At 43.3% G+C, this 25,454-nt stretch overlaps 1 protein-coding gene and 1 pseudogene across 2 annotated transcripts in view; one reads left to right on the top strand and one right to left on the bottom strand.

Annotated features, from left to right (window-relative positions):
- GPNMB (glycoprotein nmb) overlaps positions 1-1,818 on the bottom strand; it is a 31,815-nt gene extending 29,997 nt beyond the window's left edge. Inside the window, exon 1 of one of the 2 annotated variants that reach the window (XM_078059364.1) lies at positions 1,627-1,818. In XM_078059364.1, the coding sequence (XP_077915490.1) occupies positions 1,627-1,696 (70 nt within the window). In that variant the 5' untranslated portion in view covers positions 1,697-1,818. The remainder of the gene's footprint in view (positions 1-1,626) is intronic. The other variant, XM_036122912.2, reaches the window with a different exon arrangement.
- A 22,484-nt stretch (positions 1,819-24,302) lies between these two features.
- LOC118555061 (large ribosomal subunit protein uL29 pseudogene) lies at positions 24,303-24,755 on the top strand (annotated as a pseudogene).
- Positions 24,756-25,454: the final 699 nt, after the last annotated feature.

Genomic DNA, 25,454 nt, shown 5'->3' with positions numbered 1-25,454 from the left:
CCCTCCATCTCCCAGGACTGCAGGGAATCTGTCCTGGGACCTACCCTGAGGTAAGACCATTGCTACCTTGTAGGACTCCCACGCCAAGCACCATCTGTTAGCTGATCTCACAAGCACCCCATCGCCCACATTATCAAATGAGGAAATGAAAGCTCAAGGGCACTAAGTGGCTTGTGGCCCAGCCCTCCAGCTGGCAGGGGACCCAAGTCTGTCCAACTGCAGGAAGGACAGTGGTTGGCTTGGGCTTTCTTCCTCTTAATTGCTGTGTCGCCTGGGGCAAGTCACTTGCCCTGTCTGTGGCTGCCTTCCTCATCTAGCAAACATGACCATCACAGTGCCAGCCTCCCGGCACTGTTCTGAGGCCAACGGGTCCCAGCCCTGGCCCCCTGCTGAAATCCCTGCGTCTGGGTCCCCTCATCAGGTCCAGTCACAGGAGACGGAAGGACAGGAGTCTCTGGGGACCAGCATGGCCCAAGCGTCAGGGCCCAGCAGGTGAAAAGCAAGACCTGGGTTCTTGGTTTCCACACCTGTTGAATGGTGGGAGGCCCATCCGCCCCACAAAGGCAGTTGCGGGGGTTGCCTGAGGGGTGTAAGTGCAGGGGCCGGTGTAGTGACTGTACACGGTGGCCACGGGGTAGATGCCGGCCCCTTCTCTACACCTATCCACCCCCCCCTCCCCGCCCCCGACCATGGAGTTGTCTGGTAAAATCAAGACCCTCAAACTTTTCATCCAGTGAGTATCCCTATTCGGTTCGAGGTGAGTGGACCTTCTGGGTGATGTATAATTCACTTCTTTCTCCCACCATTGCCACCCATCCCCTGGACAGGACACATGGGCCGAAGCCCTGCTTTGCGTTAGAGGAGGGTTTTGTTTTTAAAGTAGGCTGCATACCCAGCGTGGAGCTCAACATGGGGCTTGAACTCATGACCCTGAGATCAAGAGTCGGACGCTTAACCCTCTGAGCCACCCAGGTGCCCCACAAGAGGGGCTTTTTAAACAAGGATGTTCCAAACTGATCTCCAAAGAGTCTGCTTTAATCGATTGGGCATCAGTTGTTAGCAAGTCCCCAACCTCGAATGTGGGACCAGAATAGAGACCCCGGGCTTTGGCTCTTCTCTCAGTAACCTCACCCCAGTGGCAGCAAGCTCCCGCAGGCCTGTGAAAACTTCCTAACAGGACTAGCAACAGCTTCTGGGCTGGGATGACGATCAGTGAACTGGTCTCTGGCTCTTGGGCCCCGCTTCACTGCAGCTCGGTTTACTACCAGAAACCAGACGAAGCGTAGCGGGTGGCATTGCTTTGTTCTCAGGCCGGAGACCATTCTCCTCACACGTGCACCCTCCCCGTGTCTGGGGAGAGAGAAGGGGGCGATCGCAATGGGAAAAAACCCCCTAAGAGAGGGGCTGCCTGGTTATTACTTTCCGAGAGCCTGAAGCCAAGAATGGAACGGGAGGCATTCTGCTGTAGTTCCAACACTCCCAAAGGTTTCCAGGAGAAATGAGTGAGCACGAAAGCTTCCTGAGGATCTTCATGAAGTCAACCTTCTGGCGTGGACAGCAATACTTCAGACAACCCACCACTTTAGCTGACAAAGAAGGGGTTAAAACAGAGACTCGCGTACTCACGTTTGGCGGCATCAGGCGGCAATCCTGCGGCCAGAAGCAGAAACCCCAGGAAACAGTAGAGACATTCCATGCTGAATTCTCACAGACCCAGGCAATCAAGGTTTAACTTTTTAACTCCTCTGGCTCCCCCCACTAAGAACAACAGTGCTCTTCTGGCTCGGCCCTGCCCCACTCCTTCTTTTAATTAAATACAGGGCGCCTGGGGCAGATCATGTGATGGTATTAAGCAGTCTTGCCTGATCTGGTCTCTGGAGTTCAAGCTCATACAACTCATGTGCTTCTGACTCACTCACTCTAAGCATCTATTTTCTTTTTTTTTTTTTTTATAGGCGCACCGTTTCGATGTTGTGATTCCACATTTCTAGTTAAAGGGATTTCCTTTCCTATGGACCCATATCCTTCACCAAATAAAATTTCAATCTCCAACCTCATTGATTATCAACTTGAGGCGGTTCCTTTACTCATCCATTCCCCCAGCTCATTTAGATGACCCGCTCTTCCTAAGGCCAACTAATGCTTGTACCTTCCCTTCCCCCCAGAGGGGACACAGCTGGGGGGGGCGGGCGATGGGTAGCACTTCAATCACTTGCAACTGGGGATTACATATATGGGTAATAGCGTATGTGATGCCTGGAAATGCTTGAAACACGCACACAGGCCTCCAATTGCTGAGAAATGCACTTACAAGCCCATTGAGGACATCTGTGCAGTTCCATACAACTTTTGGAACAACCTGCCTAATTTCTGGTAACTGCTCTGCAAGCATTCCTGTGTTGTACCTCCCAAGGCCAATTGCATAAAACACACTGCGTATTTATTTCATGTTACAGAAAGCAGGCATTAAATGAAAAAACAAGCTTGCCTGGAATAAATCGTTTTGGTTATAGAATGTGCAGAAAATGTGGCAACACAAACACTTGACAACATGGGATCTTTCTCCAAGTCACAGCCACATGACCATCTTCAGTGCATATAAAAGTCCTATTGGGGGGAGGGTCAAGTTTGGGGTATTAATTTAGGTTTCGGTGGTGCTAACAAGGCATAGGAAGAAAGTCTGTGAAACTGCAGCCTGCCAAGCAGGTGTGGCCAGCTCCCTACCCGAGGGCCACGTGCAGCTCTTTAAAGCTCTTTTTACAGACTTTGAAGCACATATGTAGAGAAAAAAACAGCACAGGGAAACATTCATGACAGAAACAAAACTATTTTCAAATTCGGATGGATAAATGAACAATGGAAGTATTTATTGTACGTAATGTGAATAATCTATATAGTTCTGTGGTTTTTTGTTTTGTTTTTTGGTTTTTTTTTTTACAATCAACATGTGTAACATCATAAAAAAGGCTTTTCAGTTTAGGGAAAACTTTTTTTTTTAAGGGTTTATTTCAGAGCGAGAAAGCAGAGGTCAGAAGCAGACTCCCCGCTGAGCAGGGAGCCTGACATGGGGCTCGATCCCAGGACCCTAAGATCATGACCTGAGTTGCAGATAGACACCCAACCGACTGAGCCACTGAGGGATCCCTCAATTCTAGCTTTTATGTTTGGCCACATTATTAGCTACCTCTGTCTTCAAGTAAAGAGCGTAAGTGTCAGACTCTTCTGTTAAAAAAAAAAAAGTGAATAGGGAGAGAGACACAGTGATCAAGTTTTCTTTTAGGTCTTCTTCCTGCTCCTTCAAGGGCAGCTGATGAGGACTTAGGACAATAGGCAAAATGGGAGGCAGCTGGATAGAGGTGAGAAAGAAACCAGAAGTTGTGCATTCCAAAACACTACACATTGGATGGATAATCTGTGCCTTTATAATCACCAGTTGACAGCATATAAAGTAGTTTACTTTGTAGGATTCAGATACAGGGTTATTTTGGATAAGAAATTTTCTCAAGGGTTTTTTTAATTAAATCATACCGTGAATTAAGTTTTGTTCATTGAAAGAAGTGAGCCATCTCACTTACTTGGTATTATCAACATGATTATTCTGTTTGGAAATGATGCTGAAGAACAGTCAACTTTTAAGAATGGACTAAATTGCCTCTAAGCGTCCTGGTTCCTGACAGCCCCTCATGGTGGCCGAAGTCCTGCCCTGACGGGTAGTGATTATAGCAGCCCCCAAAGGGGAATGTGGGCAGTGGCAGGCGGTAGGGAGTTACCACTTTTTTTTTTTTTTAAAGATTTTATTTATTTGACAGAGAGAGACAGCGAGAGAGGGAACACAAGCAGGGGGAGTGAAAGAGGGAGAAGCAGGCTTCCCGCTGAGCAGGGAGCCTGATGCGGGGCTCGATCCCAGGACCCTGGGACCATGACCTGAGCCGAAGGCAGACGCTTAACGACTGAGCCACCCAGGCGCCGCACCACTTTTAATTTTAGAAATTTCTCAGTTCAGACTGGTGTTTTTAAGCAAGATAATAAAAATTCAGGTCCTTTTCTCTTCCACTCTTACAAACAACTGTTGTATTACCACCGTAACAAATTGCAGAAATTTGGAAGCTTAAAACAACACAGTCTATTACCTTATATTCGGGAAGTCAAAATTCTGGAATACGCCTCACTGGGTCCAAATCCAAGTGTCAGTAGGGAAGCTCTAGAAGAATCTGTTTTCTTGTATTTTCGGGCTTCTAGAGGCCTCCCCGTATTTCCTGGCTGGTTCCTAACTTGCATCCATTGTTAAAGCCAGCAACGGCCAGTCGAGCCTTTCTCCCAGGGAATCATTCTGACACTGATTCTCCTTCCTTCCTCTCTCACTTATAAGGAATCTTATGATTACACCAAACTCACCTGGATGATCCAGATTAATTGCCTTGTGTCAAAGTCAGTTGATTAGCAACCTTATTCCATCTGCAATCTTAATCCCCCCTTGCCGTAGAACCTATTCACAAATTCCAGGGATTAGGATGTAGACATCTTTAGGGGCCGTGATTCTGCTTTATCACAGTTATACAGCGGACGACTTAACAAAAATTCTGTTTGTGAAGAAGCGTTTGTGATGAGAGCAGTCATGGGAAATACCTCTCAAAGATTACAAGACTTGTTGAAACAAAGGCTTTGATATTTGGCAGAGCAGAAAAACAAGAATAAACTAAAGATAAAGGAATCAGTTCAGAAAGAGAGAAAGCCCATGTGACTGCCTTGTCCTAATGTGGGCTTTTTAACATGTTATAACCAGAGTCATTGTTTTCAGATGTAAGCATTAACAAATGACTCAGAGGCTTCTGTTTTGTGTCTACTTCTTTAGTCTCTCCTGTCTGGGTGCTCTCCACATGAATAAGTAATTAAACTCTCTTATTTCCAGGTTTACTAAATTTTGAAATTATTCTTCCTCCAAAATATTTTTCCTAGCCTTTCAGGGAAAGAAGAGAAAATGAATCACCAAGGTCAATGCATTCTTTTCTGGTCACTTCTGAAATCACAAAGCATCAGTGGTTGTTGTATTTTTAGCCTGATTTTCTACCTGAAGGAATTGGACACTAGATTTGGTCAAAAACGTTTTCTTCTTGAGCGCTGGCTGCAAATATTTTTTTCTTTCTTTCTTTCTTTCTTTCTTTTTTTTTTTTAGAGAGGGAGAGAGGGAGGGTGTAGGGGCAGAAGGAGAGGTAGAGAGAGAATCTCAAGCAGGCTCCATGCCCAGCACAGAGCCTGGTGGGGGGCTCCATCTCATGACGCTGAGATCATGACCTGAGCCAAAATCAAGAGTTGGATTGAGCCACCCAGGTGCCCCATGCAAACAATGTGTGACATGACTCTTCTTAGGGAGTTATTGGCTCCATTCGAAATTAAAAAGAGCAGTACGTGTAGAAACATATGGGTTATCACATTTTTGAAGTCCTAGTTTCTCTGTATTTTTAGTGTGACAGGAACATAAGACATGAAAGTTTGTTGTGTGAATGCAGAAGCAAAGATAAGTATGCTCCTTTGGTGCCCACAGAATAGTGGGACAGAGAAGGGAGAAACAGAATGGGTCTATGGAGAAAGAAAGGAAGGAGGGGCCAAAATAGAAGTCTGAATGGAAACTTGGCTTCCAGTTTTATAATTAGGGATTATCTAGAAATGGTTCAGAATACTGGAGTAAGTGCATTCTGCTCATTCATTACAGATCAGTTGTAAGCCCAGGAAAGAAGACGCTAGAACAGAAACCAAAAGGGATTTTGACTACAGAAGAAAGGCCAGAAGGCTAAAGATAGAACAGCATCTTGTATCTTGATTCTTATACCTAAATTCAGTTTTTTCTCAATGAAAATTTTAAACACCTCAGATAGAATTTAATTCAACAAACATGGGTGGCAGTCTACTTTTCTAGGCCATTACCCACCAAGGCATGAATGACAATCTGTGACCTCAAAGGAGCATATGATCTCACTGGGAGGGTAAGATACTAACCTAGAACAGGTAATAGTGTGAGACGCTATTTGAAATTTTTTATCCCTGGAAACCTTTAAACATCCACAAAAATGGAATGGCGTAATCAACCTCCAGATCTTCAATCAATGACCATCAGTATCTGACCAAGCTTGTCTCATTCACCCTCCTCCCCACACCATTATCTGCTGGATTATTTTAGAACCAATCTTAAATATCACTGATGTGTGGCATTTAAATTAAGTTTTGTAGATAGAGCTAAAGGAGTTCGGAGAAGACAAAGATGCAGAGAAGTCTTTATGGAGAAAGTATGAGTTGACTTAGTCTTTTTTTTTTTTTAAAGATTTTATTTATTTATTTGACAGAGAGAGAGAGCACAAGTAGGCAGAGTGGCAGGCAGAGGGAGAGGGAGAAGCAGGTTCCCCACCGAGCAGGGAGCCCAATGCGGGGCTCGATCCCAGGACCCTGGGATCATGACCTGAGCCGAAGGCAGCTGCTTAACCGACGGAGCCACCCAGGCGCCCCTGTATAACATTATTAACAAGATTTTTTATGTTTTTTTTTCAGCAGTCTTTGAAATCACACTTAGAGCCCGTGTGTCACTTAGCCCAGCACGTTGCAGTGCTCACTGGCCCATGGGCCGGCGGCTGGCATATGGGACAGTGCCGCCGGGGGGGACCGGAGAAGCTTCTCCAGGGGGTGAGGCATGGCCTGGGGCTTGTGGGGGCCACGGCCCAGAGGGGAGCAGGGGCCGGAGGGGCGCGCGGTCTGCCAGCTCTGAGGGTGACATGCAGCCAGGGTGGCGGGTCCTGCCCGATTCTGATGGAAACTGAATGTTGTGGGGAGTAGGTTTTAATGCACATCTGGTATGTTTTTCCTCTGATTTCCCAGGAGAGGAGATAAAGAAGTGGTCGAGTTGTCATTACACTTAATTGATTTAATGACTCTTCCCCGCCCCCAACACCCCGACTGTCCGTCTCCAGCTTTCTTTTCAACGTGGAAATAAATCTTGCAAAACTTGGTTGTAAAACTTATTCATCTCACCTTAATCATCAGTGTCTTGATCAAGATAATGTTTCAGTGTTAACCAAGAGCAGAATCTCTCAAGGCAAGTGATTTCAGAAGTGCAAGGTATGTTCCCATAACCTTTCCTCAACTTTAATTTCATTTCAAAATAGTTGCAAACACACAGAAGAGTTACAAGAAGAGTACAACTCCCATATACCCTTTACCCAGATGTACCAATTTTAACATTTTGCCACATGTGTGTGAACTTACATATACTTGTGTGTATATACATATATAGACATTTCTTCATGTCATTATTTTTTTATGAAACAAATTGCAGACATTATGCTCCTTTACCCTTCTTCTCTTCAGCCGGTATTTCCTGAAATCAAGGGCAATCTGTTAACAATAAGTACAGTGCAATTATCAAAATCAGGAAATCTAACATTAACATAATATATACTATCTAATTCCTAGTTTATTTTCAAATCTGTCCTGTTATTCCAATAACATCCTTTAGAGCAATTCCCCCCGCCCCTCCCCCATTCAGGATCCAATCCAAGATCATGCCTTGTATTTAGTTGTCATGCCTCTTTAGTCTCTTTTAATCTGGAACATTCCCTCAGGCCACTTTATCTTTCACATTATTTGTGAAGACTATTGGCCAATTTTTTATGGAGCACCCTCACTTTGGAGTTGTCCGATGCTTCCTTGTACTTAGGTTCAGGTTATGCATTTTGAGCAGGGATACCTCGTAAATGATGTTACTCCCTTTCCAGTGCATCTCATCTTCCAGTAACTGTTGATCACTTTGAGTTCATTAAATTGGAAAGGATATGATTTAACCAGAAATATATCCAATCTCTTAGCACAGGGCCAGGCATGGGGTAGGCTCTGGAACATCGTTGATTGAGGTTTGGAAGCCTTATGTCAGTAAGAGAGGCCAGTCCAATTGTCACATGAACTTTATAAACAAATAAAGTTTCATTCACATAAAAAGCAGCAAGCTTGTTCTGATTTTACTATATATGAGAAAATTCTGAACATGTTTAGAGTGTGATATCATTGAAAATATTTACATAGATGTAAGGAGACAGCTCGCACACACAAGAACCCTCTCTTCCTTGTTAGAGCAGTTCAGTTTTTCTAAGAGGCTACGTTGCAGAAGTTTCCCAGCTTGCCGTCTTTACCTTCCGCATTTTCTTAGTTCACTGGGTTTGGACAATAACACCCTTGCACATGTACTTAGCATTCATTCACTCATTCATTTGTTCACTCATTCATTCATTCAGCACGAGGGGGTGGGGTGGGTAGAGGGAGACTGAGAGAGAACCTTCAGCAGGCTCCACGCCTAGCTCTCCCTCTGCCCCTCCCCCCGCCACCCCCGTGCCTCCTGCTCACGTGCTCTGTTTCTCCCTCTCAAATAAATAAATCTTAAAAAAGAGAAAAGAGAAGAGGAAAGAAAAGAAAAGAAAAGAAAAAGAGAAGAGAAGAAAAGAAAAGGAAAGGCCAAGCAGAGCTTGTAAAAGCTACTCAGCTGACTCTGGAGCTTCTATGGTTTGAAAACCATCTGAAACTATTTGGGAAAGTTATGCTATTTTAAAACGAGTTATAGTCTTAGGAAAGATTGGAATTAAGCTACTGCTTGGTTCTGCTCAAAACAAATTGTTCAAATTTCTGGGTTGCCTTGCCAAGGTAAAAAATCAGCCTCCCCATTAGCCCTGGGGCAGACACTATTTATTGCCTACGCTAAAGCCATTCTCTGATTCCTCCTTCCCTGATGCGGTTTGAGTTCTGGGGGGAGATCTCTAGTTCTCCAAGACCAGGAGATCCAGCCCCTGTGATCGGTTCTGGCTCATACCATGAGGGGAGGTCGCTGGGGAGCCTCAGGGAATATTTTCCTCTCCTGTAAGTGGAGGGCACGCGAGGTCAAGTTCTTTGTGGACACTGAAACTTGTATTTTGCATATTGTTCAAGTGTCACAGAATGTTCTTTTTTCCCCTTCGACCATTTAAAGATATAAAAAAAAACTTTCTTAGCAGGCTGTACCTAACTAGAAGACAGGCTGGATTTGGCCCATGGGCTGCAGATTACTGACCCCTGTGCTGTGCAAAGGGGGTGCTTACAAAAAAGAAATCTTTTTGATTTACAGGAAGGGAAAACTAAAAGTAGGGAAAAGACAGGCTTTAAAGTTTTGTTGTTCTTCCACTTTTGTCCTGACACAAAAGAAAACCTCTGGGCAGTTGCAAAGGGCTAAGAGATAGGAGAGGACTGGAAACCCATGTGAATGGAAGAAATGTTCAAAGACTTTTATGTTCTCGAGGTATGGGTGAAGAAGCTCTCCCCCCAGCCCCTGCCACTGAGATATTTACCCACACTTTCTTTTATTAATCCCATTGTTTCAGCTTTTGGATTTTGGTCTCTAATTGAGCTACAGTTCACTTCGTATGCAGTGTTAGGTGGTGATTCCGTTTTATTTTTATCCATATAGTAGCAAGATTTCCCAAGATCATCTTTGGAGAAACCCCTTTTTTCCCCAAATTGTTGTGGAGGATGGTTGGGGGCAGCCTGGCTGTCACCCGGGGAAGGGGAGCGTCAAATGTCAGGGTATGCACCCAGGGTACATATGAAGTCCTCATAGCCACAGGGATCTTAAGACTGTAGGGAAAATGTACAGGCAACGTTTAGGTAATAGAAGGCCACATGCTTTCCCCAGCACACCTTCTCTACCAAACACTGGGAAACTGAGAGTCACCTTAAACACAGAACAGTGGGTGGGGGGATATGGTAGTGAGGAAAGTGAATAAAAGAATACAGAAATAACTAAATAAAGCAAGGGAACAGACATGTGGAGATTAACGCTAGGCACATACCTCAAATGGAGGAATAAAATTAACTCTCTTCATGTAGGTTAATTTTTTTTTTTTTTAAGTAATGAGCATCTTGAAAAACCAGATCTGGTTCATGTTGTGACCTGGGGTGTCCTGATCATGCCTGCCTTCCAAGTGAAAGTTTGCTAATTTATCTTGCCGCAGCAAAGCAGCTTCCTTGTAGGTGGAGCGGCGGACCACTTGATGAATGAAAAAATGCCGGAGGTTTTTGTGAGACAAGGGTAGGTGTTAGGAAGCAAGAGTGTGAGGAAGGATTGGAGCAGTGCTGGGGGAGGACCATCCTGGCAGGGGTGTGAGGCCAGATGGAGAGAGTGAACGTCATTCACCCAAGATGACATTGACAGATAGGACAATGCTGATTGCTTTCCATACACTAGACCATAATCTAAGTGTTTTACATCCTCATAGCAACCTGCCTGGGGTAGCTTGTTTTTGTGGGTTTTTTAAACTTTTTTTTAGAGAGGGAAGGGGGGATGGGGTGGAGGGAGAGAGAGAGAGAGAGGGAGGGCATCTCAAGCAGACTCCCCGCTGAGCTCGGAGCCCAATGCGGGGCTCGATCTCACAACTCTGAGATCACGACCTGAGCCAAAATCAAGAGTCGGAGGTTTAACCTGCTGAGCCACCCAGGCACCCCTGGGGTAGATACTTTAATTGTTCTGATTTTTCAGAAGAGAAGACTAGGGCACAGAGAGGTGAGGTAATTTGTCCAAGGTCACACAACTAGTAAGTACTGGAACTGGAATTTGAACCCCCGCAGTCTGGTTCCAGAATCTGTCACTGAATCCTCTCCCTGCGCTGAGGGTTCCACCCTATCACCTGCACTAACGCTGCTGGTATTAGTGGATTAATTATAAAAGGCTTAACTTTTTGAAAATATGGAGGCAGTCAGGATTACAAGGGACCATACACAGATTTTTTTGCTTTAAGTCTTTTTTTAAAAAGGTTTGCTCCGTGGTTTTATTTTTCAGTAAATTAATATACCACTGACTACTTTTAAGTAAAAAATACAGAGGGCCATGTTCTCTGCTGGTGCCACAGATACACTTTGAAGTGTTCTTCCTGGGCCTGGATATTGAGAATGACGATGGTGACAAGAGTCCATTTTGACGGAGTTACAAATTTGACAAGTGAACAGGTTAGCTGGAGGTTTTTAATCTCGAATTAAATCATTTGTAACTGAGTCCATGGAAAAGATCTGGCATGTCTTCATTAGTCTTTAAATAAATGATTGCATTTTACACAACCAAACAGATAAAAATACTGTCAGTGAGCAGAACCAAATGCAGAGGAAAGAAAACGATTAGAATAATGCCAGTGAGCTGTATAAAAGGGAAAGTTAAAGATTCTTGTATTCAGGGCTCTCCAGCGTTAAATTGATCTTTCAGGCCAATGTTTTGGAGTGTGTTCAAACCAAGAAAAAAGAGCGACATTCTTCATTAGCTGGAGATAACAAGAGGCATTTTCAGGGGGGATTTAATGCTGGGTAGAGACCGCAGCAAGCATGGAAATAATTGGGAGTCTGAACTCATTGAACTGATTTGTGCTCTTTACTGATGTTCAAAACTAAAAAGACCCCATTGATTCAAGTTCTCTGCCCCTGAATCCTTTCATCAAGTGGGCAAGGAATTGGCACGACACTCAAGGCCAAAAAGAGTGACACCATGAGAAAGAGACGCGTAAAGGAAGTGGACTTTTCTGGCAGGAGCACCTCCGAGCCTATGAAAGGGAACAGTGAGCGTCTGTGGGGCCAGGCCAGGCAGGGGCCACAGCTGTCAGATGGGGCCTGAGTGGAGCACGTGACCTCTGCCCAAGGAGCGGGGTTCCTGAGAAAGAATGAAGGCCCCGGCGAGGTGGCGGAGGAGAGCTCAGAATGGTGAAAAAGACAGCTGGGGTTGGCACCAGGAGAGCACCCCAGCCCCCTGAAAGGCAGCCCTGCTGCGAATAAGGGCCATTGTTCCAGGACACTTCAGCCCCGGGGCCTCAGGCAGACCTGCTGCGAGGAGGTGCCCGTCCCTCTGGGTCCGCTCTCACCAGACTCCATGACACACAGGGCTGCAGCTTAAATCCCTCTTTTAAGAGGAGAGAATTCTGCAAATATTATTTATTTATTTAATTTAGTATTATTTTTTAAAGATTTATTTATTTATTTGTCAAAGAGAGAGAGAGAGAGAACACAAGCAGGGGGCGTAGCAGAGGGAGAGGGAGAAGCAGGCTTCCCGCTGAGCAAGGAGCCCGACCTCGATCCCAGGACCTGGAGATCATGACCTGAGCCGAAGGCAGACGTTTAACCAACTGAGCCACCCAGGCGCCCCTGAAAATATTATTTAATACGTACATCCTTCAGAAAGACAGCAGGCCAAAGGGGGACACCCTTGTAAGTGAGATAAGTTAAAGGGACAATTAGGAAACAACATGAAGAAGGAGGAGGAGGGGAAGAGGGAGGGAAAAGGAGATTTAAGACTGAACTCTTTCTCTCTCAGCACACATATCTATATGCATATATGTTTACATTTTATTATGAAAAATTTCAGACATACATAAAAACAGAATAGCACAACGATTCCCTGTATATCCCTCACCTGGGTCTCATACTAACAATATTTTGCCATATTTTCTTCATATATTTTTCATCTATTTATTTCTTTACTATTACTTTTTAAAGACTTTATTTATTTATTTGAGAGAGGAAGAGAGTGCGAGTGGCAGGGGAGGGAAAGGGAGAGAGAGAACATCTCAAGCGGACTCCCTGCTGAGCACAGAGCCTGAGGTGGGGCTCGATCTCAGGACCCTGAGATCCTGACATGAGCTGAAACCAAGAGTCGGACGCTTAACCCACCGAGCCACCCAGGTGCCCCTCTTTACTATTATTTTAAAACAGATCCCAGACATTTCCTGAATACTTCAATATATCTCACTAGAAAAAAGAACATTTTTTTGTGATTCTAAATTGTAAGTTATAATAATTCCTTAATATCATTTTATACTTAGTCCATTGTATTAGTTATCTGTCACTGCATAACAAATTACCACAAACTTAGTGGCTTAAAACAGGACAAACTCATTGAGTCGCAATTTTGATGGGTTAGGAGTCTGAGCCCAGCTTGCCTGGGCCCTCTGCTCAGGGTCACACAGACCTCGATTAAGGTGTCAGTTGGACTGCATTCCTTTCTAGACCCCAGGGTCTATTCCAAGTCATGTGGTCATTAGCAGAATTCAGGCCCTTGCAGTTACAGGACTGAGGGCCCCAGGCTTGCTGGCCAGCTTCTATCCCAGTTCTCTGCTGCTCTGTGCAGCGCAGCTCCTGAAAAGCACGTCCACATCCAGTGCATCCACCACCTCTCCTCCCATTACCTTCTGAAACCATTTCAGTCAGGGTTTTTATCCTACCATTGTGTTGGAACGGCTCTTATGGAGGTCACCACGACCTCCATATTGTCAAATCCGATGGTCCATTCTGAGTTTTCATCTTATTTTACCCAAGAGCATCATCAAACACCACTGATCCCCTTCCTCCTCTATATACCATCCTCTCTTGGATTCCAGGACCCCACACTCTGCTGTCCTCTCCCTCCTTCTCAGCCTTTTTTGCTGGTTCCTTCCCAACTCCTTGACCCCTAGCTGTCACAGTGCTCCAATCCTCTACCTGCATGCACTCCTTAGGTGAGCTCATCTACTCCCATGGCTTTTTTTTTTTTTTTTTAAGATTTTTATTTATTTATTTGACAGAAAGAGAGAGAGAGCACAAACAGGGGGGGAGCAGCAGAGGGAGAGGGAGAAGCAGTCTTCCAGCCAAGCAAGGAGCCCGATTCGGGGCTCGATCCCAGGAGCCTGGGATCATGACCTGAGCCGAAGGCAGACACTTAACAGACTGGGCCACCCAGGTGCCCCTACTCCTATGGCTTTAAAGGCCTGCTGCATGCTGATGACTCCAAATGATCTCCAGCCTGGTCCTTTTTGCTAAACTTCAGACGCATAAATAACAGTAGTAATAGTAATAATAATAATAGTAATAATAATAGTAATAATAAAAACAGCAACAACAACAAAACTGATAAAATAAACACAGTGTATTGTGTTATTTGCATTTGCTATATTATTAAAACAATAATTATTAATTAAAATAATAATTGTTATATAGCAAAAGCAAACACATATACAGGGCTAATTTTGTGATAGGTACTGTTTTAAACACTATAAACATTAACTCATTTACTGCATCCTCATCAGTTTCTCCAATTTTTCATGAGGATATTCACCACACCCAGGGCTGACTTCATGGGTATGTGACTCAGGCAGGCCCACAGGGCTCCATCCCTACAAGGGCCCCGTGGTGGCTTTACCGCCCTGCCGTCGCCATCTTGAAAGTCTTCATTTTTGAACAAGCAGTCTTGTGTTTTCATTTTGCATTTGGTCCACAGATTATGTAGCCAGTCCTGATCCTGCCTCCAGCCAGGGCCTTAGAGTGCATCGCACTGTGGTCTGGAAGAGCCACATCCTAGGCTGTGTCAGGGAGGGCTTCATTGACCTTGTTGATGCTGAAGGGTTTGCGAGCTGGCTCAGAGATAATGGCTATGGGGGTCCTATCTGACCGCCCCAGCAGGCCCTCCAAAACCCACCCAGGGGTTAAGCTAGCTGAGATGTATTCCCAAAGAGCATAGTCTTGGTTGCTGTAGCACTGATTTCCAGTGCTTGCTTTGGCCTGAGGCCCCCTCTTCTGCTTAAGGATGCGGTACAAAACAGACCTGTGAGGCCACTATGGGCCATCCCAGAGAAATTATTGAGGACCCTGTTGACTGCATCACTCATACACCAGAAACTTCTTTTTGGTCTCAGCACATGGGGTGGTTAGCCTTCTCCTGAGCAGTGGTTTGTGTTCTATTTTTAGAAAAAAATGGTAGGGTCACCATGGACCACATACATCACTCACATCACTGTTGCCTTCGCTATCTTGCTGGGAGGAAGCTGAGCCAGCCGGCTACCACTGCTCTACATTTTGGTGACAGTCCTCGTTCTTGGCTCTACTTTATCTTTCCTGCCCCTGCTTTCGTTTGGGCCCATTTTCCTCATCTATGGAAATTTTATCTCACTGTATGTATTTTTATAAGTCATTTCATACCCTTTCTAGAAAAAAGTTATAACTCAATAAATTAAATGACAATTGTTAAATCAAATCCTATAAGATCAAGTGCCCTCTTCTCATAAAAATTCCTTTAAGATAAAAAGATTTTTCTGGACCTATTCACTAAGCAGTATCATTCACAAGAACATTCTGGCACAACAGTGACCCGGGCAGTCCCATGGAGTCATGGGATTTGCTCTGCGAGGACCTGAGCCTGGTGCTGAAAGGCTGCCAGGCCAACAAGCCCGTGACACTGAGTCAGCTGTTCGGGGCTCCTAGGGAGAAGATCACTACCACCCTCGTCCTCTTTCTCAAAAGTAAAACAAATCCAAATCAACTCACTGGCCACTGATCACATAAATGCTTGACAGCCTTCTCTGACCCCCAAATGCAGCACACTTAGTGCAGTGGGTGGGTTTTGCCTCGCTGCACCAGCCATGCGGGAGGGGGGATGACAGAAAGCCCGCCACTAGGCTAACTTACTTTGCCTCCGGCAGCTTATTTAGAATATCGCTGGAAGAAGAATGGACAAGGGTCAGGCATCATCACATTATTGAACTCTGGCAAAGCACCACGATGTTTTAGGCAGCATGAGACAGAGTAGGGTCCTCAGCTTCATTCCTGTACCACTTTCGTGGTTTTTCTCATATCTGTGTCCTTTTTTTTTTTTTAAAGATTTTATTTACTTACGTGAGTGAGAGAGAGAGAGAGAGCACAAGCAGGGTGAGTGGCAGGCAGAGGGAGAAGCAGGCTCCCTGCTCAGCACATGGGGTCTCAGCACATGGGGGACTCGATCCCAGGACCCCGGGATCATGACCTGTCCCGAAGGCAGACACTTAACTATCTGAGCCACCCAGGCGCCCCTATATCTGTGTACTTTTTATTACAGTTTTACTTAATATTTATCTTTGAATCTACATCAATACTTTAATCTCCTCCTAAGCAATAGGACTCCAAATGTAGGAGTTTGATATTCTAGTTATGTTTTTTCTATCTATAGAAAAATAATCTACTGTAATCTGTTATAAAATAAGTATTGAAAATTTGTTGGGATGTACCTTCTAAAGTCATCTCATGGACCTCCAGTGGTAGGCATGCCACACCTCTGGGACACTCTGAAGGAGAAACTAAATCCGGGGTCTCATAGGGCTGCCCAGAACAGCATTGGCTATGGTGGGATTTGGGGGGAGCAGAGAACCTGTCCTTTAAGTGCCATATGTACATATACATATTATTATAGACTGAAAAAAGTTAGGCTTTGGGAAACCAAAATAATCACAAGTTAGGATCTATAACTTGTACACCTTCCCTGCCTCTGTTTCGAGTCTTCTTTGGGTAAAATTGTCTTTGAAAGAAATATGTTTACTAATGCCAACAGTGCGGCATTTGTAGGGCCCTTTAGAAACAATGCTAGCAGTTATAAGTTCTCTCTATATTTTAGGAGTAATACTTGTTCATTAAGTTTACCAAGCACCAGTAAAAGAAAGTTTTGTTATAAAATATCAGCAAATGTGGCCAGCGGGAAGACCGTATTCCAGAGTGGGCTGGGGCTTCCTCTGGGAGCCCGCATGGAGCTGAGCACACTGGAAGAGGGGTCCCATCAAAGAGAGGCTGGAGAGAGAATATTTTTGGGCTGTGTTTTCACTCCATGGTGGGCATGGGATATAAGGAGGAGGAAGAGGACCTCTATCGTAAGGGTGGGCAAATGGGGTTGGTGGTGTTTTGTCGTGGCGCAAGTGAGGATGTGAAAGCAAAAGAGAAAGAAGTTGGAAAAATAAATTTTCTGCAAGGTCAAGTAAGAGAAAGTTTATCAGCAACAAAAGAAGGATGGGAAGTGTAATTGGGTATTAACTGGAGACCTGGTCAATGGTAGAGCTGGGTGCTAGAACTTCAAAACTAAGGCTAGCCCAGAGAGCTTTGTGATTATTTTTTTAAAATCAGATCTCAGAAGCAGAAAGGACACATGACATACTTCTGAGAGATGCTGCATTCATTTAGCCAAAAGTGCTGATTCATGGCTTCAAGGTGGTGGGTTGGCAGGTTAAGGGCATTGTGGGACAGGCAGGCCATTCCCCACAAAGCCAGGGGACCAAGACAGAGGCTGAGAAGTCAGGCACTGGTCTGGGGGTAAGGTCACCTCTTTGGGGATGGAGGCTGGAGGGTCGTGGCAGTGGCTTTTTCTGTGGCTTGGGTCATACCAGCAAAAGAAGAGAAATTGGAAATTTTAAGATTTTTGCCAATTCTTTTGAACTGTTATGGTGGGAATAGAGGCAGAACAGATTAGGAGAGAGTTTCCCCCATCACCTCTACCAAGTTGACTCAGAGAGATTAGAAGGCAAGTGGGGCTTCCGCAGAAATTTGAAGCATTTTTTTCCTTCTAATTTTAGGGGAGCTTCAAAGAGCCCCTCTATCAACAGCTGGACTACATCTGGAGATCTGAAGACAATGAAGAAAATGTCTAGCTATTGCAGCCTCCAGGGTCCCCTCTCCCTTCCTCTTCCTCAAAGTGGTCACAGGAACATACATTGTGACATGTTGGTGGTGTGATGGAAAGTTCCTTAAAAGCACAAAAAGCACAATTCAGCAGTCATGTGCTTGATGAGGTTGATAAAGAAAGAACCGTGTGATATGAGTGTGTATGTCAGTGGGCAAGGTCCTAGAATATGCATCTTTTTTTTTTTTTTTTAGATTTTATTTATTTATTTGACAGAGAGAGACACAGTGAGAGAGGGAACACAAGCAGGGGGAGTGGGAGAGGGAGAAGCAGGCTCCTGGCTGAGCAGGAAGCCCGATGTGGGGCTCGATCCCAGGACCCTGGGATCATGACCTGAGCCAAAGGCGATGCTTAACGACTGAGCCACCCAGGCAACCCCTAAAATGTGCATCTTGTGAAACATTATTTGTGTTAGGAAATAGCTAGAAAAACCCAAATGTCCTTCAGAAAAGGAGAGGTTAAATAAATTATGGTACATTCGTGCAATGGAATATTATGCAGCTATTAAAAAGGAGGAGCTAGATCTTTGTTTCAGAGTTTGGTCATCAGAAGAGACTCTGCATATTCGGTGATTGACCCAGGATGGGCATGTGGCCTTGATCAGAGCCAGGGAGAGGCTGTGAGGATTTTGTCGGTAATCTTAGGAAAGAGACCCTTTTTCTTCACTAACTCTCTAAGAGATGTAGGGTCTGAAGCTGCTGCAGGAATGTTGTCAGTGGGAAAAGGGAGCCTGGACAGATGCCTAACTGGAATAAGGGGTGAGACAAATTGAAAAGGGTTGAAGTGTGAGGTGAGAATCGGTGGGGGAGGAAAGCAGTCAAGTGAAACAAGGTTTAGAGAAGTGTGGCTTTTACAGGAAACAGAGAGCTGGGGTGGTGGTTTTGGAACACAAGGTCAAGAGCACTTTGCATTTGTTTTTCCCCAGCAGAGAGATGCTACAGCACGTGTGATGTTTATGGCGGACTCAGCGAAGGGGAAGAACAGGTGACTGAGGAGGAGAGTGGATAACTGGTGGTGTTCCATAGCATGTGTGAAGGGCTGGCTTTGGAGTACAGAAGAGAATGACCACTGTCCTGTCTGAGGCTTCTAATTTCTCAGTGAAGGATGCAGAGGGTCATTTTTTGAGAGAGAAGACAGATTAGATGGTATAGAAAAGGTATAGAAAAGCTTAGGTGGGGGCGCCTGGCTGGCTCAGTCAGTGGACCATGCAACTCTTGATCTCAGGGTGGTGAGTTGGAGCCTTACGTTGAGTGTAGAGATGAAGGAAGGAAAGAAGGAAGGAAGGAAGGGAGCGTGGGTGGGAAGGAAGGAAAGAAAGGAAAGGAGGGAGGGCGGGAAGGAGGAAGGGAGGGAAGGAAAGAAAAGAAAAGAAAGAAAGAAGAGAAGAAAGAAAGAAAGAAAAGAGAGAGAGAAAGAAGGAAGGAAAGAGAGAAAGAAAGGGAAAAAAGCTTAGGTGGGAGCAGTTGCTGAGCCCCCCCGGAGGAACTATGTGGTTTTCTGGGCAGTGTTCCTGAGGTATTTAAGGTCCTGACGTCACAGCACAGCTTTCGGTAGCAGCTCCACTGCTCTGCGGGTGTGCTGGTCACAGAAGACAGCCTCCCAGTGTCTCAGGTTGGCAGGAAGTGCCTGGAGGAAGGGATGCGGAGGAGTGGCAGTTAGGTACCTTCAAGAGTGATTGGACTGATGCGCTGTGGAGTCTAAGCTAGAAGAAGAAACAGGTGAGGCCAGGAGGTGCCTCAGTCACTTGGGGATAGCCACCCCCCCCCCATAGAGTTTCATTTTCCTTTCCCCTTTGCCCATTTCGGTCTCATGTTTGGCTTGTTAGAAGCTGCTTCTACCTTTAAAAACAATGAAGTAAACCTATACATGCTGATTTGGAACGTTCTTCAAAACATTTTGTTAGGTGACAAGATGAAACACAGTATGATAGCACTGATAATGATAATAACTATTAGAATGTGTATACAGTATGAAAATGAGAGAAACATGCACAATAATGTTAAAGACAATGCCATTGGGAGGGTGGAGAATAATTTTCATTTTATGAGTTTCTATATAGTTTGAATTCTCTATCATGATCAAGCATTATTTTTGCTCACAAATGGAATTATTGAGCATAATTTCCCTGCTAAGGATGTTACATTCATTACTGATCCACACAGTCACTTGGTGGTGGATATTATCTATTCTACAGATAAAAGGATTGGAAAAGTTAACCTACCCAAGTTCACCCAGTTAGTAAAGATTCTTTATCTAAAGAGATAAAGAAGCTTTTCAAACTCTATATAATAAAGTTAATGTAATCTTCCTGGACTCAGCTTATTTCTATTTAGAAGCTCACTTCTGACTGCTTTGATTATTTCTCCTTCCCATTATGCTTTCACTTCCATCTCAAAACTATTAAAATTCATTTCCTCTGGGAAATCACCACAGGCTGATGATGGCTCCTTATGATTCCCTTAACTCTACTCTAGCATTTTGATGTCCTCAATGCAGTGCCTTTGTATACATGTTACCATCTGAATTTGCATAGATGACTTGATTCTTGTTCATCTTCATCTTGATGATGAGCTCCTTGAGAGACTTGACACTTTATTTGGAACTTTCCATAATCCTTCAGGGTCATTTCCCAACCTGCTCAGTAGGTCTTAGGACTGAATTCTTAGTGTAGTATTTGCATTTGGTGAGTCCTTAATAACAGAGAGCAACAATTCCAATAAATCAGGCAATCTTTTTCTTATACAAGACTGTGTTTTCTCTAGTGAATTATGTAAATGTCCCTGAGTTGAGTAGCTTCTGGATTAATAAATAATTCCAGTAATGTCTTCTCTTGACTTTTGTTTTTTTCCTGGTGGAAAGGAGATGTGAGTCATGCAGTCTCTAGAAGTTTTCCAAGCGGAAAAAGCTGGACAACCACTATGTCAAAAGAAACATGAACGGCAGAGAACACTCTATTCCTCTGCTTCACCGAGGATTGAATACTGTTTACATTATAAATGACAAGGAAACAAGATGAGACTTCCAGGTGGTTGATGACATGAGGTTGACAAAATAGCTTCAAGGTAACTGGTTAACATATAGAGTCTAGATTATCTTCCTTGTGTGGTTTAAGTAGAGAGACAAACTAGTGAATCAGGTATAATTTTCATTTTACTCCACAAATATTTGACTGTGTACCTTTTTTTTTTTTTTTTTAAAGATTTTATTTATTTATTTGACAGAGAGAGACAGCGAGAGAGGGAACACAAGCAGGGGGAGTGGGAGAGGCAGAAACAGGCTTCCCGCGGAGCAGGGAGCCCGATGTGGGGCTCGATCCCAGGACCCTGAGATCATGACCTGAGCCGAAGGCAGACGCTTAACGACTGAGCCACCCAGGCGCCCCTTGACTGTGTACCCTTAACATTTCATCAGCATGGCAGCAAAAATTATATTGTCTACATCCATAGTCAGTTCCCTAGTTTTCCTCTCTGTGCTTCAGTATTTGAAGACAAGCTTCACCAGAGTGGCCTATTTAATCCAAAAGACTTGGATACAATTTGACAAACCAATTGATTCATAATATCACTTCAGAAATCTAAAAGCTACTTGATAATACACAATTTAGGGTGGGAAAGAAGGCATTTCTTTTTTTTCTAAATTAAATCTTTACAAATGTGTAAACTTATTTCAAGTATATGGAAAAATGTAGAAAATAACATAATGAATAACTATGTACTCATCATCCACTCTATTAAATGTTACCATTGTATTCAGTTTAGATCAAATGTCACAAAGATAAAGCACCTTGTATATGCCTCCAACATCTCACTCCTTTTGTTCCCTCCCTAAGCAAACTCTATTCTGAATTTGGTGCTTATCATTCTCATGCTGTCATTCCCTTACTATGTTCACATATTCACAAATAATATATAATATTATTTTGCATTTTGAACTTTAAATGGTATACCATACGTATCATTTTGCACCTGTACTTTTTTGGTTGTTTATACATATAACTCAAATTGTTGTAGAGATATATCCTGTTTTACCAAATATCTGTTATCCTGTGGATGGACTTCCGGTTGTTTTCAATGTTTTCCTACTACAAACAATACTATGTATAGATTTGCACATGTCTTTTCCCACATACAATTGTTTCTCATATATTCAGGTGCATTCAATCATCTGGTAAATCTTGTTAACAGGCAAACTCTGATTCAGTAGGTTTAGGATGGGGCCTGAGATTCTGCATTTGTCTTAAGTTCCCAAGTGGTATTGATACTGCTGGTCCTAGGACCACACTTTGAGGAGCAATGGTCTTATGGAGAAGTGGAACTGCTAGGTTGTAAGGGATGTGCATCTTCAGCATTACTAGATATTGCCAAATTGCTCTTTCTCAAGTGCTTGCACCAATCCACACTCGTATAACAGCTCACAGAGTCTCCATGATATTACATCTTCAACACCTGTTTTTATTAGACTTTAATTTCTGCCAATTTGGTGGGCATGAGGTGGTATCTTGTGTATTGTCTTTCATGAATATTTTTGAAGTTGGACCACTTGAGTTTCTTTTTCTGTAATAATTCTCAACATAAACTAATATTTGGGCCAAAGAAAATGTCTTCATTCACCTGTTTCATACTTTAAAGTATCCTTCTTATACATTCCCTCACATTTTTAAAGCCTTCAAATTTTCTTTTTTTAAAGTACTGGAAACAGAAGTGGAAAAGGCAGAACTGAAAGAACGGGGCTGGAAGGGGGTAAGGAGAAGCACCTACCATCACTCCGCTGGAAGAAGGTCTTAGGCTTTTTCCTACACTCTTCCTTGGCTGATGGTAAGAGAAATAGAATTGGAGGCTTATGGAGGGAGAAAGGGGAAAGAAGTCTGTACCTTCTGAGTACTTCATTAATCTTGAATTTTAGGGGAATGAATTTAACTGAAGTAACTAATCCTGCTAAAATTAAGCCTTTGCCGTCTAAAAATGTTAAGCTCCATCCTACAAATTACATGCCTATAAGAAAAATGGGAGATACATGTATTGCAAAGGTAATGCACGTGTATTGTAGAAAAAAAAGCAAGAAGGAAAAAAAAAAAACCCATAATCTAACATCTAGTATAGCATGGTAGTTAAAGGCATGCACTTCTAAATCCTACGTTTGAATTCCAATTTAACCATTTGCTAGTTCGAAAATGAGGATCATGATAATAGCACCTAGATCATAGGGTTGTGAGGATTAAATTAGCTAATAGATGTAAAGTACTTAAGACATTGTCTGAAACATTGCAAAAGGTCATAAAAACTAGAGCTATTGGAAGGGACATTAGCAAGATGGTAGAATAGGAAGCCCTCCACCCTCCTTTCCCCCATGGAGACACAGATTTAACAGCAATGCATGGACTAATTGTCTGAAAAATCTAGAACCCAGTCAAGAGGTTCCTGCACTCTAGGTGAGCACAAAGCCAACCACATTAAAGCCTGGTAGGAAAGTTCATGGCGCTTTCTCTTGCCGAGCCCCTCCCTCTGACTCAGTGCAGTGCTACTGGGAGGAAACACCTAACTCCCATCTTCTTCCTGGGGATGAAAGGAATAGAATGTATGCCCAACATTCTTTTAGGTGGACTGTTGAAGGGACTGGCTTACATCTTGTCTGACAACCAGGAGCCAGGTTGAGAGCTTGGCCTCTGAGAACAAAGTGACCGACATGCACCAGAGTCTGCAGTCCCGCAGATAGACACCAGGTGGCGCTCCAGTGCCATGGCGTACTACAGCACCAGCGAGGCCACAGTAGCGCAGGCAGATACCGATGGGGAGTACTGAGTAGAAATAGGCAAACCTCTTCAATTAGGTTACACACAAGCCCAAAAAGGACACATCCCCAGAAAAGGCTTGAGAAGTCTCCAGAATCTCTAGCAGCACTGAGTTGAGAATGTCATTCCTGTACAAAACCAGACTGCGATGTTGGGGAGGGATGGCTGATTTTTCAAATGCCAAAATCCCAACAGTAGATAACAAGACATACAAGGAAACAGGGAAATGTGGCCCTTTTAAAGGAAAAATTAAATTTCCTGAAACTGACCCTAAATAAATGGAGACTTATGAGTTACTCGTCATAAATGTTCAATAAATTAAAAGAGAGCACTGATAGACAACCAAACAAAATCAGGAAAACAATGCATGAACATGAGAATATCAATGATGAGATAGAACTATGAAGAAGAACGAAACAGAAATTCTGAAAATGAAAACAATAATAACTGCCCTGAAAAACTCACTATTCAACATCAGACTTGACAAGGCAGAAGAAAGAATCAGTGAACTCAAAGACAGGACTTTCAAAATTACTTAGGCAGAGGAGCAAACAGAAAAAAGATTGAAGAAAGATGAAGAGAGCCTAAGTGACTTGTGGGACACCATAAAGCAGAACAACACATACATTATGGAAATCTCAGAAGAAGAAGAAAGAGAGAAAGGAGCTCAGAGCCTAATTGAGTAATAATTAATGGCCTCAAATTCCCTAAACCTGAGACTAGAAATGGACATACAAATTCATGAAATTAAAAAAACTCCAACTAAGATAAATCTAAAGAGAATTACACCAAGGCATATCATAATCAAAAGTCACAAAGAGAATATTGAAAGCAGAAAGAGCAAAGTGACTTGTTATGTTCAAGGGAGCTCCTACTAGATTATCAAAAGATTTATCAGCAGAAACACTGTGGACTAGAAGGGAGTAGGATGATATATTAAAAATACTGGAAGAAACAAGTGCCAACTAAGAATACCATATCCAGCAAAACTATCCTTCAAAAACAAAGGAGAAATTTATATTTTTCCAGATAAACAAAAGCTGAGAGAGTTTCTCATCACTAGACCTGCCCTATAAGAAATGCTGATGGGCTCTTTCCCTTGGAGCAGGTGGCAGACATGGTGGCTTGTGCAGCCACGGCCAATATTAAGTCTCAAGACCTTCAAGGTAAGGAGAAGGAACTGTTGAAAGAGCTGGAAAACTGGAAGGTGAAGTTATCCCAGCTGCATGTCTCCAATGTAACAGGCAGAGTGGCATCCAAGCTGTCCAAGATCCAGGTTGTTCACAAATCCATCACCTGTGTTTTCACCACATTAACTAGACTCAGAAAGAGAATCTTGGAAAATTCTACAAGGGCAAGTAGTCCAAGAAAATGTGTGCCATGTGCGGCTGGCTCAGCAAACCTGAGGAGAACCTGAAGACTAAGAAGCAGCAGTGGAAGAAACTGTTGTGACCGCTGTGGGTGTACGTGGTCGAAGCCTGAGCACTGCAGTGTCCATAAACTGGCTGGGAATAAAAAGAAACGCCGAAGGGAGTCTTTCAAGTTGAAGTGAAAGGATAATAAACAGCAACCAAAGCCATATAAAATATAAAACTCCTGTGGTAAAGGTAAATATATAAATGTATAATTATGTAGTGTTATAATGTAGGTGCATATATCACTTTCTAGTATAGAATTTTAAAAACAAAAGCACAAAAAGTAATTATATACAAATATATGCTGAGGGATGTGATATAAAAAGAGGTAATTTGCACCACAGTAACAAAGTAGGGGGTACAGAGTTTATGTAAAGGGGCAGAGTTTTTATATGTGATTGAAGTTAAGCTGTTAACGGCTTAAGATATATTGTTACAACTTTAAGATGTTTTATGTAATTGCAATGATAACCACAAAGAAACTATAGAATATACGCAAAGGGAAAATGAGAAAGGAATAAAAATATGTCACTACAAAAAGTTAAAAAATTAATGAAACATAAGATAAGGTAGTAGGAAGAAAAGAGGGACAAAAGAGCTATAAGATATACAGAAAACAATGAATAAAGTGGCCATAGTAAATCCTTACCTGTCAGCAATTACTTCATAAGTAAATGGATTTTAAATGTACCAACTGAAAGACACAGATTGGTTGAATGGATAAAAAACAATATCCAACTGGGCGCCTGGGTGGCTCAGTTGGTTA

Source organism: Halichoerus grypus, chromosome 12, assembly GCF_964656455.1.
Source record: "Halichoerus grypus chromosome 12, mHalGry1.hap1.1, whole genome shotgun sequence".
NCBI lineage: Eukaryota > Metazoa > Chordata > Mammalia > Carnivora > Phocidae > Halichoerus > Halichoerus grypus.
Note: the sequence above shows the minus strand (reverse complement) of the source record. Positions and strands in the feature narration are given on the sequence as shown.